Here is a 15163-nt window from a genome sequence, read left to right as displayed (position 1 = left end):
TAAGTGCAGAGATACACAATGATTTCAAGTTGTTTATTCATTTGATATTGTCTTTTTTTTCTGAAAAAAATAATAAAGTAGAACCACAAGCTGGTGATCTTAACCAACTCAATTTCAGGTTATTTCTATTGATTCAAGTACTAGTTCATTCAATTCAGTTATTATACTGTAATTTCTTTAACCATTGGACTCTTAGGTTTAACGGTTAATCAAAAAAGTAGTTGTTTTAACTCTTTCCCAATATATTCAAAAGATATATCAATAACACTATGCTATATGTTTACACTGTTGAAACTTGATTTTTGGAGTTAAATATTGCTACTTAACTATTAGATTAAAATAATGACGATGTTACAAAATTTACTAATTTCCCATTATCAAAACATGGTTTAGTATATAAATTAAATAAAAAAATAATAACACATTAGCTATACTAAAAGAGGGTTGAGGTCATTCACTTATCAACTAGCTAATTAAAGAAATTGCATCAAAATCATGTTTCGATTGGAAGAAATTAAAAACGTTGCATCTAACATTTTGTATAACACACATGTTTGTTCAGTATGGCGCTGGACTCGTTGCGATTGAGCATTGTCGTGGAATGGTTACTCATCCAGGATCTTTCAGTTTCAAAGAGTTTTCTGCAGGCGATATTTTATATTAGGAGATCCAAGATTTCTTCTACATTACCTTGTCGAAGATGGAGATGAAGCGTACCAAAATGAGGAAGACCCACTCATCCCACTTGAACCAGTGGTACCAATCCTATAGATTGGTTTCTGCCTGAAATTCTTATTCCAATTTCATTGTTTAAAGCTTCAAGTTTTGTAATAATGAATGACTTTGTCGGATATTATTTTTTAGATACTTATTCCATTTTCTTTGAAAAAGACTTACAGGTTTTGTAACAAAACAAAATCTATAGAGAAAGAAGAGTTTAATGTTGACACTAATGATGATGGCCTCGAAGTCATAAACGGAAATAACAAATAACAAAACTTTCATGGATCAATATAAGATGGTTACTTCTTTCACATGCTTTCACGATTGAAACTTTTAACGCATATTTATTTTTGTATCAAAATCGCTAACTAGAATATATTAATCAAAATGCATGCTAACCACATCATCTAAAAGTAAAAATCAACAACTTTTCTAAAACATATTTTGTCATTAATGAATCATATGACAGTAAAATCAACTATTTATTTTCAATTTGACGGATAAACACACAATATATTACTCAATTTAGTATTAAAATGATGTTATAAACCTAAACCAATATTTTTAAGAGAACATATACCTTTCTATTTCTCCATTTAAACGAGACGAGGTCTACAATAGTGCAAACACATCTTATTGATAAAAAATTATTCACAAATAACAATAAAGTTCTTGACAAAAGAAGTTTAAGCTTAAATAAAATGACATCTTTCTTGTTCCAAATCATCGACTATGCCAAATACGGCCACATAAAGCTGTAAGTATCAATAGAGAAATAACTTTGCTTACAAATCTAGATGAACTGTACAGCCTTTGTTCAAAAAGAGTTATAAGAGCCAAAAGTTAGCTTGTTTGTCGCATTTTTAGCATATTGACTATTAGATAATGTTTTTGAAAAACTAACTTTTATAGTTATATTTAGGATGAAGATACGCTTATACTCGTCAAGTCGTTGTAAACTAACTCATTTCAGGTGAATTTTATTGGTAAATGTATGATTAATTTACTCAGACCAGTGATATTATTATTTTTTGTAACCATTTCATTTTAGTTTTTCTTATCATTATCTTCAAATTATACTAATTTGTATTACACCACTGTTCAAATCTGATTTTTGGAATTAGATGTTTGCTAATAAATATTAGATTAAAAGTTTTGGTGTTGATACTAAATTTTATTAATTTTCCAAGATCAGTATATGATTTAGTTGAATCTTTGAGCTTGTGTTAGACAAATATATATAGTTACAATTTCAAAAACAAGGTTTGACATATAATCACAGAGTAAATTAATAACACATTAACAAAAATTGTTGACACCAACTAATTTCTAAAAGTTATTTTGGGAAGCAATGACGGCAATCAATTAGCAACTGAAAAATATAATAAATATAATAAATACTGCAAGCAAATACTTTTGTCTCGTTAGCAGAACAGGTGGAGATGAAATAGTACCTCTTGCGATTCCATTTATTTTTGAGAACATATTGGAGACTAGGAGCTGGCCAGACCGGGAGACAGATATTTGTGCATTTGTCTTCCTGACGTCCTCATTCTTGTCCTTGATTGCGGGAAGTCAATATCTCAACATGCTGGGAAAGCTTGTTGATTGTTGAGCCATCCAAAATTGATCCAAAATTGTGATATGATCGTTTACAATTTCAAAAACAAGGTTTGACATATAATCAAAGAGTAAAATAATAACACATTAATTGTTGATGCCAACTAATTTTTAAAAGTTATTTTGGGAAGTGGGTGACGCCATTCACTTAGCAACTGGCAAATATAATAAGTTTGCATCAAAAACATGTTTGGGCTGAAATATATTTTTAATTTTACAGTTTTAAACTATTTATTTCGTATCATTGACATTTTCTATTTAAAATGAGAGTACTTTGATTTTTAATGTTAACACTAGTAATGATGACCTCAAAAACAAATAACACAAACAAAGATTCCAAGAAGTAAAATCAGTTGCAAAAAAAAAATGATTCCAAGATAACTTCGTTATTTATTCCACACGGTATCAAGATCGAGACGTTAACTCAACACATACTCTTTGTCTCTTGATCACTAAATAGCATACATTCTCTTTGTCAAAATCCCAGAAAAATCCATCAATCCTGATTGTCTCGTTCTTGCCATTGATTCTCTCCTCGCGCTTCTTACATTCGAAGCCTCAATCCTATGCCTAATGACCCAATAACACATAGTCCCAAGTGTCGTGAGCATTATCGTCGCACCAAACACCGTTACTCCAACCGCTAGCCACCTCTCGTCCTCACCAACGACCACAAACGCCAATGCCAAAAACGCTACTGATATCAAAACGCAAGCCAGCCACATCAGCTTATTTATGATAGCCATCATATTCTTTTTCGCCTTGTGCTCAATCGCAACCACCGATGTTTGAACCACAACAACCCCTAAAGATATAAAAAGAGCGATGGAATCAAATATAAAGAAAATCGCAAACGCGGGGTTATCCGCGATGTTAGCTTCTCCAAGAGATTGTCCCGGAGTGAGAGTACTCCGTTCATCAGCGTATTGTCCTGGCACGGTGAAAATAGCGGCAAAAGCGACTGTGGCGATTAGAACGGCGACGACTGTGGTGGAGTTAATCGCATTGTCTAGACCCTCGACGTGCATTTTGTTTATGCGTTTGGCGATTCCTTGAACGCGTTTCCTTGTCTCTCGAGCGTGTTCTAGCTGGTCGTGAACCTCGTGTTTGATGTCGCTCACAGTTTGTTTGAGCTCACGCGCCGGGTTTGGGCGAGTAGTGTTGTTGATGGATTTAGCTGAGGGAACGCCGCGGGTTTTGAGAACCGCGGCTAGCTGGGGGTGGCCGGTTTTCTCGGCCGTGTCGAGTGGCGTTTCTCCAGCTCTGTTTATCGCTTTTGTGCTTGTCTCGTTGTTCTCTAGAAGCAATTCCACTATCTACAAATGACATTAATTAAAATCTCAATAAATTATGTCATTACAATAACACAAATCATTAACATGTTAACATGCAAGAACGTACGTACCTTAGTGCGACCTTTCCTAGTAGCAACATGTAACGCAGTGTTCCCTTTAGAATCAACCATATTCAACGAGGACCGATGCCCTTTCATTAGCTCAACGACAACATCAAGGCTTTGTCCTTTCACCGCCATGTGAAGTGCCGTCTGACCTTTTTTATCGGTCCTTGTCGCTGTGTCTGGCTCAACAGCCACTATAGCTTTCACCACTTCCGCGTGACCGTTCCTTGCGGCAGAGTGCAACGCCGTTTTTCCGTTGCTCTTTGCAATCGCTGCTAGGCTACTCCCTGCAGCTTCTAGGAGGTACTCCACGACCTCCACGTGTCCCTGAGCTGCCGCCGTGTGTAGAGCAGTCGTGTTTGATAAGTCCACCGTCATTGCTAGCTCCGGATGTTCCTCCATTAGTACTCTCAAAACCTCTATCAACGTAAAAAAACATTTCAACTTCCATAAAGTAAATATTTAAATAAAATCTTGACCAAAAAAGATTAAACAAAACAAGTATATTAGATCAGTAGTAGAACAAAACTGTCAAAGATTAAATAGCAAAAACACGTTGGTTAAATAGAGGTTCAATATAATGATCATAAAAACGTTACAAACTAGTATTGTTAGCTTAATAAATGATTTTGTTTTTGTGGTTACATTTTTGTATCACATTCATTATGAATACATTGAAAAGTGTAACTTTAATGAATAACGTTTTCAAAATGTGAAAACCAAAATTTCATACCTAATTCGCCTTGTTTAGCAGCAATGTGGAAAGGATCAAACCCATTTCTAGCTTTGGTCTCTGCATCATCTAAATCATAATACTTGATGAGCTCAGCAACCACCTCGGCGTCTCCATACTCTGCCGCCACATAAAGCGCGGTCTCACCGCATTGGTTCTGTTTCTGCAACAACTCTCTTAGTTCCTCCTCCGATTCAATATGATCACTCAGAATCTTCTTCACCGCAGAGAAATCTCCGCGTCTTACAGCGGAGTGGAGCGGCGAATCCTCACGTTTTCCGGTAAATTGCTTCGACATTGTCTTCTTAACAACGGTTGGCTTCGCAGCCACCGGTGTTGATGTCGACGTTGATGCTTCCTCCATTAGATAAATAGATTCAATACCAACAAAAGATTCCTAGATCAAATGGGATCAAGAACCTAATTATAAACTGAAACATTCAAACATATGTGGATCTATACGTAATATCTAACAACGGGTAAAGCTTACTTGCGCAAGAAGTCTTCTCGTGGTTTCATATGATCAAGAATTAACAAGACCTTTCACGACATGGCATTTTAAAGTTGCAGAATCATTGATTGGATCCAATCCATTTGGATCCAAATCTACGCATAAGAAATTAAAAAGGTTGCTCTGAAAACTTAAGATCTAATGAAATTCCAAAGTTACGAACTTTTCTGTTCTGTTTATTTTTTCCTCTCTCCCTTAGCTTCTCTCCTATATTTTTTTTGATAAGTTCTCTCCTATATTAAGAAAGCTTGATAACAGAAACATTAAGGAAAAAATCTTAAACGTTGATTAACATATGTTTACAGATGGCATTCTCAAAAGCCACACGCTGATTTTCATCTCAAATCGTTAGAAGTAGTTGCAAAATCATCAGTAACACATCCAACTATGTAATATGTTTTACATTTGTGAAAATTCAATAAAACATATCATATGCATTGTCAGAATTTGTAAAGTAAATAAATATGCTATATTTAAACCAGTCTTTTTTTATTAATTTTATTTAAATCTCCGACCCGTTTAGACCCATTTAATATTTTCTATGATAAGATTAATCATTTAATTCATATATAAGAATATAAGATCAAATTTTAATAATTGATTGCATGTAATTAATTAAATTAATGTTTTATAGTTGAATAGTTGACATTAAGACTTTTAGTTTCCAATTCACGTAAAAATGAAAAAAAATTGTTATGAACCAGATGATTCTCCATAACTAAACCATTGAAAATTTTATACTATTAATGGAACTATATGTGACAATAGTCACGTCATGTGTAAACATGTTTGTATAAGCTGTCTTATATTCATAAAGATTTATTGTTAGAGTAATTATATAGTAGATTATGGAAGAATAATAAATGAGTTCATTTAAATTATGTAAAATATTTACATAGTTTGAAATTTTTTAAGGTAAAACCGTAAAACCAAAAAAATAGTTAAGTCTAAAAAAATAGTTTAACAATCTTGTTTAAATTATTTTTTAAGAATCATTCATTTTTAATAGTATAGATTCAATCATAATTTAGGATAATATGATAACATGTTATGATAAGGGATAACACAAGATTACTTCTATAGATGCCAATTTTCACAAAACCTCTTACTAATAGTTAAAAGAAAAATCTTCTACACAAATATAATTACAAAAAAATACTGACTAAAAAAATACAAATATAAATATTAAATTTCTGAAAAAAATATATAACAAAAAATATAGCCGCCGGGTCAGAATCTAACAATAAAATTGGCAATCAAAGGGGCAATTTGAAAAGTTTTTGTGAAACTCTTTTTTAATTAATTGACGAAGACAGCAACGTGGATCTGGCAGAGAAATCAAGGGTTGAAAAGAGGCGAAATCTCACATCACAAAATCACAGCCATCCAATCTATCTCTTTCGCTCGCAAATCTCCAGCTTCCTTGTCCTCCTCATTTCACAAATCTTCATCCTCTGCAAATCTCCAATCGAATCTTTTCTCAATTCGTATGTTCAATCTCTTTCTCTCGTGGTGTTTGAATCTTCAAAACCCTAGTTCTGGGTTTTTGATTGGATCATCGTTTTTTTTTATTAGTTTAGATCGTAAAATTGTGATTGAGATTTTGGATTGGTTCATATGTTTTGTCTGTGATTATATCTGAACGAAGTAAATTGAATCGGGCACGGTGCGTGCGCAGATCGATTCCTAAGAGCTCTTCATCGTAGATTCCTTCTTTTTTTTTTTTTTAAATTCTTAGTATCGATCTGAAAGTTTGAATATTTAGAGCTAATTAGCTTTGATGAGTAATAGATTCTTAGGGTTTGATTGGGGATATGCTGAATTTGCATTTGAGTTTTATTTCTTCTGATGATGATAAGTGATGTTTATGGCATAGAAAATGTTTATCTTTACGTTAGCAAACAATAAGTTTTCGAATTTTTGTTGTAGACAACCATGAGTGACCAAGGAGAGAAGACTTGCCCACTATGTGCTGAAGAGATGGATCTCACTGATCAGCAATTGAAGCCTTGCAAATGCGGCTATCAGGTCTTCCCATCTTCTGTTTATTTACATGTTATCAGTGTTCAGTAGCAATAATCAGCATAACATTTTAGCTTTTAGCTCAAATTTTCTGCCGCAATTTATCCGTGAAGCATGCACGTCTTTTTTGGCCTCATTGACCATTGAACTTTGCTCTGTTAATGATTTCTTTTGTATGTGATACAGATTTGTGTTTGGTGCTGGCATCACATAGTGGACATGGCAGAGAAAGATCAGATAGAAGGGCGTTGTCCTGCTTGTCGCACTCCATATGACAAAGAAAAGATTGTAGGAATGACTGTTGATTGCGACAGGTTCTAATACTTGATCTTTCGGAGAATTTAATATTTATGGGATAATCTTTCTTTACGCTCTCTTTTGCTGATTTGCTTATAATGGCCTGTTGTTAGTCTGGCCTTTGAAACCAACATGGAGCGCAAGAAGACTCAAAAGTCAAAATCAAAACCTTCTGATGGGAGAAAGCAACTCACTAGTGTCAGAGTCATCCAGAGGAATCTTGTTTACATTGTCGGGTTGCCCCTTAATCTAGCAGATGAAGATGTATGATAACTCTTATCTACACTACACCCTTTTTATCATTTCTTTGTGAATTGCTATGTGACTAGGCTCCATTTTCCTTGCAGCTACTCTATCATAAAGAATATTTCGGTCAGTATGGAAAAGTTCTAAAGGTTTCCATGTCCCGAACATCATCTGGTGCCATCCAACAATTCCCAAACGATACATGCAGTGTGTGCGTTTCTGTCAGCTAAAATTTTCCTCTTATCATGAAGTTCATTGAGTTTTTTGCTTGTCATTATTGTTGTCATTTGATAATATAATTATTATTATTCAGATATATTACTTATGCAAAAGAGGAAGAGGCTGTCCGTTGCATCCAGGCCGTTCATGGGTTTACCTTGGATGGTAAATCACTGAAGTAAGTTTCCTTTTCGTTTGAAACTATGTAGGTACTAGGTAGTGTTTTTTAGTTTGTTTTCATTCAGTTATGAATAAAATGTGTATACATATACATTGCAGGGCGTGTTTTGGGACAACCAAGTATTGTCATGCATGGTTGAGAAATGCGGTACGCCTTCCCTAGATTCTTGTTCTACTTTCTGACCCCTGAGTTTTTCTTTTGGTTACTCTTTTCAGATAAAAATTTGAGATTGATATCTTTGTAATGATTAATTGCATGTTTTTGTTTCCAGGCGTGTGTTAATCCTGATTGTCTCTATCTGCACGAGGTCGGTTCACGAGAGGATAGTTTCACAAAAGATGAGGCCATATCTGCCCATACAAGGTACTTTTATCATCTTAACCTTTATAATTCCGTCTTGCGTTCATGATTGTTTGCTTTCTTGGATCCGTTACCTTGCTAGTATATATGTAATATGATGGCTGGTCTAGTATTTTTGGATGATTTGTTAAGTCTTATAATAATTTTGAAGGAGTAGAGTTCAGCAAATCACCGGAGCAACAAACATTCTGCATCAACGTTCAGGGAGCATGCTACCTCCACCACTAGATGCTTTCTGCAGTGAGAGTTCTGCTAAACCAATTGCAAAAGTCCCTTCAAGTGTAAGTTCAGTTAAATCTCAGCCTTCTACTGACATTATGTGCAATTTAGATTGATTACGCACCATTTCGTAGGAGCTTTAGTCACCAAATACTCTCCCAAGCCTCAAACAACCACCCAAAAACAAACCACAAAAATTTTACAAATCGGAAGGCTTTCATATTTGTTAATCGTAGATGCTTACTAACTTTTCAGTTTACTAAGCTTACTATTTTCATTTCTCTTTTTTTTTTCTATAAGCAGAATGCAGCAAGTGTTGCCAGGTATTCTCCACCTAGTGGGAGTGGGAGCTCTAGCAAATCGACTGCTCTTCCTGCTGCAGCGTCATGGTGAGTTTTCACTAGCTGCTTCTTAGGCGACGTATTTTGATTGATCAATATAATAACATAGGGATATCTGTTACAGGGGGACACATATTGCAAACCAGCCGTCTTTAGCAACTTCGGTTACCCCAAATGGATCTTCTGATATACAAAGAACAACATCAGTAAATGGAACCTTGGCCTTTTCTGCTGTTGTTGCAAACGCAGCTCATGGCCCTGTAACCTCTAGTAACATTCTTAAAAGACCATCAGGCAAAGAAGAAAATCAAAAAGCTGTTGACAAGAGCAAGCTTAGGGGTTTGAAGCCTTTGCAGCACAATGTTGCGGTTGATTCTGGGACCAAGAGAGCCACCTCACCTGATAGAGATTCTCCTAGCAATCGGTTATCCAGTTCAACAGACTCTTCCTACGATGGCAAAGACGTTGTCCAGCCTTCAGCTGCTGTGAACTCGTCTGACGATTCAGAGGAAGGTGTAGAAGATGACCCTACTGTAGCCAACTTGTCTCTTGGTGTTTCACAAATGGAGATAACTACAGATTCCAGAGATGACCGTCCTGATATTGCGATTGGTAGTAAGTGTGATCAAGGTTCTAATAGACAACCTGATCATGAAATATCAAAGTTGCCACATCTAGAGCAATGTAAGATGGATAGCTCTACTAACATTGATAAAAAGGCTATTCCATCAGGGGTCCCCTGCACAAGACCAGAGTGGGATTGGAGATCAGATTTGCAATCCCAAATGCAAGTCAGCTCAAAACTGGATGCGGAGGATAATATCTCATCATTTGAGAGCCAAAGGCATTATCGTGAAGAGGGTGTTACCCACTCGCGGTTTTTGTCTAGTTCTTCAAGTTCCATTTTGGATTCAAATCATCTGGCTTCTCGTGCTTCCCTACCTTGTGAACTTTTAGGTGTAAACAGTTCAAACTTGAGATTCCCTTCGGATAGAGGCAGTGATAGGTTGCATCTTCAAAATGGGTTTGGTGAGAAATCCATGTTCAATGTGGATCACTCTCTGTTTGCTAATGAAGGCAGGAACAAAGATAGCAGTGCAGAGGATGAAGTAATCTCAAACATTTTGTCACTCGACTTTGATCCATGGGATGAAACCTTAACTTCACCCCAAAATTGGGCTGAGTTACTAGGTAGAGTTGATCAGCGATCCAGTCCTCTAAAACCGTCAAATCTCCTGAAGCAACAAAACAGCCAGTCCAGATTTTCTTTTGCACAAGAATCTAGTAATCGAGCATTTGACAGAGACAACCATAGCATTTATGGGCAGTTTTCAAGAGAACAGCCTATTCCAGAGTCTGTAGTGAGCCGAGATATTTATCGGGATAATCTCGGGAATCTTAATGGATTTGCTTCAAACTATTCTGGTGGATTGGAACATGTTACTGCTAGTCCTTTGTTCTCATCCTACAAGACTCCTGGTTAGTATTTATAGTTGATGAGTTTCCGTTGTTTCTTGTTTGGATTGAATCCTTTTCTGATATATTGCCAATTTGTTTCTCCGTTGTCTTGTTGCAGTTACACGACCCCAAGTTTCTGCTCCTCCAGGATTTTCTGCGCCCAGCAGGTTACCTCCTCCTGGCTTCTCTTCACATGAAAGAATGGGCCTATCTTCAGATACTGCACCAGGTAGTTCTTTACCTCTGTTTTATGGTAGCTTAGTGTGCGACTGATGCTACATATACAGACTAAAACTCTCATGCTTCCTTGTATCTTAGGAACTCGTTTTCTTGACTCTGCTGCCATGTTGAGGAATGCATATCAAGTACCACCTCCAGTTGGGAATTCGATTGGTGCAAGTGATATAGAGTTTGCGGATCCTGCAATTCTAGCTGTTGGAAGAGGGATGATAAATGCAGACTTGGATATGAGCTCAGGTTTCTCATCACAAATGAATTCCTTTGGGAATGAGACAGGACTCCAAATGTTGAGACAGCAGTCTCTGTCTGCTGCACAACAACAAGTCAATGGGTTTCATCATGATCTCAGGAACTCATCTCCTTCACCTATCGATCCTTACAGATTTAACTCGAGGCTAATGGATCAACAGGCACAGGGAAGTAGCTTATCTCTTTTCTCACAGCACCCAAGACAACAACAACCATCTGCAAATCAAGCCTTGTCCAATGGTCACTGGGATAAGTGGAATGAAGGCCAAAATTTGAACTCTCTAGGCATGGCTGAGCTACTTAGGAATGAACGGCTGGGATTCAATGGGAGCCTATACAACAATGGATATGAAGATCCGAAATTCCGTATCCCAAGTCCCGGGGATGTGTATAATAGAACATATGGGATGTAATTCTGGCATGAAGAGAGGTATTCTACTTGTTGGATTTGCTCTGGTTGGTCCCAAGTTTTACTGGAAGAATCATCCAAAACTGCTTCCAGTGCTGCGCAGAGTGAAGATGCATGGCCCCAACATAGTTTCACCAAGAGCATTTTTGAACTCTAAAAGGTATTCAAACTTTTATCTTATCAAGTGTTATGTTGGTTTATCCATAGTATATATGACCGGTATTAAATATGTTTTCTCTATTGCAGGAGCTGAAGATGTTATGTTTGGTTGCCTTGTTGATGCATGTAAATGTAAGTCCACTGGTAACAGAGGTAGAAGTTGTGTCTTCTTATTTGATTTCTTATTCAAAACTGTAATTCAATTTAGTTCTACAGAAAATAAAGTTTTTTTTTCTAAAACATAATTTTATACAAAAAAAAATTGTTATAGCAAAAACATATATATAAAAAGAAATTGAAATATTACTGTTGAAGTATATTTATGCCCGTCTTTCCTACAAATTTATCATGAATAGTTCTGAAAATTGTATAATGTTTGAATTACTGCCTGCAATCGTTGTACATAAAAAGCCACACTGTTTGAATTAAATCAGGATCCTTGTACAAAAAATTCAATAACAATCTACTTTAAACCAGAATTCAGCAATCAACCATACAACATTCGAAAACTTTTAATTTGAGCATCTTGTATCCAATATGTTTGCAATGTTGCTTCCGTGAGACCTACGCTAAAGGTGGCGAAAGGGCATCGGAGGTAGAAGTTGTGTGGCCGGCCACCTCTTTATTTGTTTTCTTATTCAAAACTGTAATTCATTTTAGTTCTGTAGACAATAAAGGTTTTTTTTAAACATAATTTATACAAAATCAAATTGTTATAGCAAAATCATTTAAAAAAAAATCTAAATATTACTATCTATCATTTATGGCCGTCTTTCCTACAAATTTATCAAGAATAGTTCTGAATATTGTATAAAATGTCAGAATTACTGCATGTAATCGTTATCTTTCATCACTTTTGATTTCAAGAATAAAAAAGTCTACTTTGAATTAAATCTGGATCCTTGTACAAAAGATCAAACCAAAGACAAACTTCTTTTAACAAGAATTCATCAGTATAGAACAATATGAGAACTTTTAATTTGAGTACCTAGTAGCTATAGAACATGTCTCCAAGACGTTGGCAATTTTGTTTCCGTGAGACCTAAGCAAAAGGTGGCGAAGAGGCATCAGCTTCTGCACCAGATCCCTAAACAAATCAACCCTATTCATCTCCTGCGTGACTCTCAGTGCCGTGAGCACCACGAAATTCCCAAACTCACTCCTCGCCAGCCTCATCAACCTATCTCCATCGCACTTCAAAAGCTCCACAACCACCATACCCATCGACACATCAGCCTCCAAGAGCTTCTCCACGATGTAGCTTCCGTACTTCTTAAACGACAGATCAACACAATGGCCACGAAGACTAACCGCCACGCGGTACGTGCAACGCAAGTCATACAGTTTAAGCACGTGTTGGACCACAAAGTTCCCCCAAAGATCGTTGCTTAGGAAGAGAGCGTCGCGCGCGACTACGTCTAGTAACCGGTTTCTGTAGAGAGGATCATCCGCGTCGGTTAAAACCTCGTTGAGCGCGATGCAGCCGTATTGTATACGCGCTATGTCGAGCGCGTAGTGGAGAAGGTACTTGTACATCACATGTTTCTTCACCTGGTCGAAAACGACCGTAGCTCGAATCGCCACGTAGGATGCGTACTTATCAGTCATGATGTCGAAGAAGCGTTGCAAGATAGCACCGTAGAAGAACGCGTCCACGTCATCCGATATCCCGAGGAGCTTCTGCACGCGTCTCGACCCGTACTTGTTACTGACGACCTCCATGAAGTAGTCGGAGTCTGACGTCAGCAACGACGCCATCTTCTGAAGCTGACTTTGGTCAAACGTTGAGATCAGATCCTTAAACTGTCCCACGCCTTCACAACTAGTCATTAGGTTAAAGAGCCGTTTTAAGCGCGTATTTGAGAGGTGGATACGTTGTAAAGCATTGAACATGGTCGACATGGAGAACGGATTGTTGTCGGGTGCCATTGTACAGAAACTAATCTTGACTATAGCTTATGGAGATGTTCGAGAGATACTTTGTTTGATTGTTGCTGTGAAGGGCTGTAGTGACCTATATTTATACTGCTTTGTTAGAGGGAGTATTTGTTTTCTTACTAGGAAAAGGAAATATAAACCGCTAGAATTTCCTTTTTGCGTTTTGGTTTGCTATATAGTTTTCATATTCAGGTTTTGCTTTTAATTAATTCGTCAAAGGTAGATTATATAATTCACTACCTGAATATATTTTGTTGTACATATGTCGATGAAACCACATGTCGCCTCCAGTTTCCTTTTTCCGTTTTTTAACAAAGGAAATTCCCTAACCAGATTGATTAATTATAATTCATCGGAGATGGATTAGATTTTGAATTATATCTTTGCTCTCAACTTTCTTTAAAATCGTAATTAGGGACAAAAACAAAGAGTTATTTTTATTTGATGGGTTAATATTAAGCTTATTGCTAACTAAATTTATAAATAAACCAATAACCAATTATTCTCATACACAAAAGTCCATCTAGGTGATAACTCTATATGGGTATAATTAAATATATATAGTAAACAGCTATTAAAAAGACTATAAACTTATGATATCCACTTTTCAAGTAGGCAGTGAAAATAAAATATCAGGCACCGTAAGGTTATAGCTAATATGTTTATCCAGATTATTCGAATGCATGAAATTACTATTCATAAAAGGTGGGAATACTAGCGGGCCAATATCACCTTCATGTGCACATAGTGATAAAGGGAAAACCCCCTTTTTTTATTATAAATATGTGAATTAACATAAAAATGAAGCAAGTTTGTACATACGGAAGACCTCTTTGATTTCAGAGGAGAGTAGTTCTGGTAGTGATCCGTCGTTATAAAAAAATTGGGTGATCCCTCACTCACAACATCATCTCGAGGTGGAGATGATGCTTTCATAGGAGGTCAACAAAGATGAAGCATCGGTTTACAAGAGAGGTCGCCTCAGTTAAAATGATGTCAAGGGTAATGATTATAACCGTACGTAGATGGAATAGCTACTGACTCCAACAAAATGAAGTATAAAATTTACCCCTTCATATCATGCGCGTCGAAATGAAAAGTATAATATACCAAATTAATGTAGCCTATTTCCCACATCAAACTCAGCTTGAGATCAGTCAATAGTTTGCCACATTGAATTCACTGAATCAAGAACAGAGAAGAGAGTAGAAGAGAAACCTCTGTTCATTGTCACCTCTTTGTGCTCTGATCTTAATTTATTTTGAGAAGTGAAAAGATAAGACAAGTTCTTTCTAAATAGAAAAAAGAAAGCAAAAAAAAAAGGAATATTATATCTTTCCATCTCATGGCTTGCTTCAGCGATTGTGCCTTTTTGCAGTATAAACACACAGGCTTGGAACGCTTGTTGCTTCAAATGGCAAAAGAAAACATTAACGGTACACACTTACTACTTTTACTTGGATTCAAGATATGACCAATGTGGTGAAAGAAAACAAGTAGAGGAAGACAGAACAAAAAGAGAAATGGGCTTAAATAACAATGTCATACTGAAACCGCATTCCCAGTCTTGTTATCTTTATGATATGTGTCTTGCTCAAGACTCCAACAAGTATCTTCTCTCTCTTTCTCTTTGGTGCCTAACTCTTGTAGCAACATTAATGTGTAACGCTTGATTTGCTCAACAAAAGTATCTTAGAGAATATGTAGGCTCATAATTACGAGTGACTGAGAGAGCCGTTTATGTTGGAAATCATACTGTAAAGTTCAATCGATCAATGCCCCCTCCTTCACCAGTCTTTTGTTTCAATTGATGGCATGTTGAAACTGATTCTTCTTTAT

General features: G+C 36.4%; 3 protein-coding genes across 7 annotated transcripts; 1 reads left to right on the top strand and 2 right to left on the bottom strand.

The window, feature by feature from the left end:
• Window positions 1-3: 3 nt before the first annotated feature.
• On the bottom strand, window positions 4-5953 carry LOC103856585 (ankyrin repeat-containing protein At5g02620). 2 transcript variants are annotated; one of them, XM_009133707.3, is made up of 4 exons: window positions 4966-5953; window positions 4476-4872; window positions 3749-4161; window positions 4-3659 (listed from the first exon to the last, which is right to left on the bottom strand). In XM_009133707.3, the coding sequence occupies exons 2-4, from the start codon at window positions 4837-4839 to the stop codon at window positions 2796-2798; spliced, it is 1641 nt and encodes a 546-aa protein (XP_009131955.1). In that variant the 5' UTR covers window positions 4840-4872; window positions 4966-5953; the 3' UTR covers window positions 4-2795. The 2 variants fall into 2 exon arrangements, with proteins under 2 accessions (XP_009131955.1, XP_033142417.1); XM_033286526.1 differs by having other exon boundaries at window positions 3704-4161; window positions 4476-5953.
• A 283-nt stretch (window positions 5954-6236) lies between these two features.
• LOC103856584 (agglutinin-like protein 5) lies at window positions 6237-11703 on the top strand. Of its 4 annotated transcripts, none has more exons than XM_033286517.1 (14): window positions 6237-6473; window positions 6916-7014; window positions 7195-7322; window positions 7419-7569; window positions 7653-7762; window positions 7865-7948; window positions 8050-8098; window positions 8223-8314; window positions 8469-8592; window positions 8834-8919; window positions 8996-10350; window positions 10448-10558; window positions 10648-11387; window positions 11474-11692. In XM_033286517.1, exons 2-13 carry the CDS (start codon window positions 6922-6924, stop codon window positions 11229-11231), a joined length of 2967 nt encoding a protein of 988 aa, XP_033142408.1. In that variant the 5' UTR covers window positions 6237-6473; window positions 6916-6921; the 3' UTR covers window positions 11232-11387; window positions 11474-11692. The 4 variants fall into 4 exon arrangements, with proteins under 4 accessions (XP_033142408.1, XP_009131954.2, XP_033142407.1 ...); XM_009133706.3 differs by having other exon boundaries at window positions 8463-8592; XM_033286516.1 differs by lacking the exon at window positions 6237-6473 and adding an exon at window positions 6490-6652 and having other exon boundaries at window positions 8463-8592; window positions 11474-11703.
• LOC117132456 (putative pumilio homolog 19) lies at window positions 11439-15126 on the bottom strand. Its single transcript, XM_033286530.1, has one exon. It carries the CDS (start codon window positions 13313-13315, stop codon window positions 12362-12364), a length of 954 nt encoding a protein of 317 aa, XP_033142421.1. The 5' UTR covers window positions 13316-15126; the 3' UTR covers window positions 11439-12361.
• Between the last annotated feature and the right edge of the window lie 37 nt (window positions 15127-15163).

The sequence above is a fragment of the Brassica rapa genome, chromosome A03 (assembly GCF_000309985.2).
Source record: "Brassica rapa cultivar Chiifu-401-42 chromosome A03, CAAS_Brap_v3.01, whole genome shotgun sequence".
Classification (NCBI taxonomy): domain Eukaryota; kingdom Viridiplantae; phylum Streptophyta; class Magnoliopsida; order Brassicales; family Brassicaceae; genus Brassica; species Brassica rapa.
This window is presented reverse-complemented; position numbering and strand designations above follow the sequence as displayed.

What these genes read in the sequence shown, in the direction of transcription:
- LOC103856585 (XM_033286526.1), bottom strand. Translation starts at nt 4,839, where the DNA reads ATGGAGGAAGCATCAACGTCGACATCAACACCGGTGGCTGCGAAGCCA. An exon ending in TGCTAAACAAGGCGAATTAG is followed by an intron (nt 4,162 to 4,475) that starts GTATGAAATTTT and finishes TTACGTTGATAG; the next exon opens with AGGTTTTGAGAGTACTAATG. An exon ending in TGTTAATGATTTGTGTTATT is followed by an intron (nt 3,660 to 3,703) that starts GTAATGACATAA and finishes TGTCATTTGTAG; the next exon opens with ATAGTGGAATTGCTTCTAGA.
- LOC103856584 (XM_033286516.1), top strand. Translation starts at nt 6,922, where the DNA reads ATGAGTGACCAAGGAGAGAAGACTTGCCCACTATGTGCTGAAGAGATG. An exon ending in TTAATCTAGCAGATGAAGAT is followed by an intron (nt 7,570 to 7,652) that starts GTATGATAACTC and finishes TTTTCCTTGCAG; the next exon opens with CTACTCTATCATAAAGAATA. An exon ending in ATCTTCAGATACTGCACCAG is followed by an intron (nt 10,559 to 10,647) that starts GTAGTTCTTTAC and finishes CTTGTATCTTAG; the next exon opens with GAACTCGTTTTCTTGACTCT.
- LOC117132456 (XM_033286530.1), bottom strand. Translation starts at nt 13,315, where the DNA reads ATGGCACCCGACAACAATCCGTTCTCCATGTCGACCATGTTCAATGCT.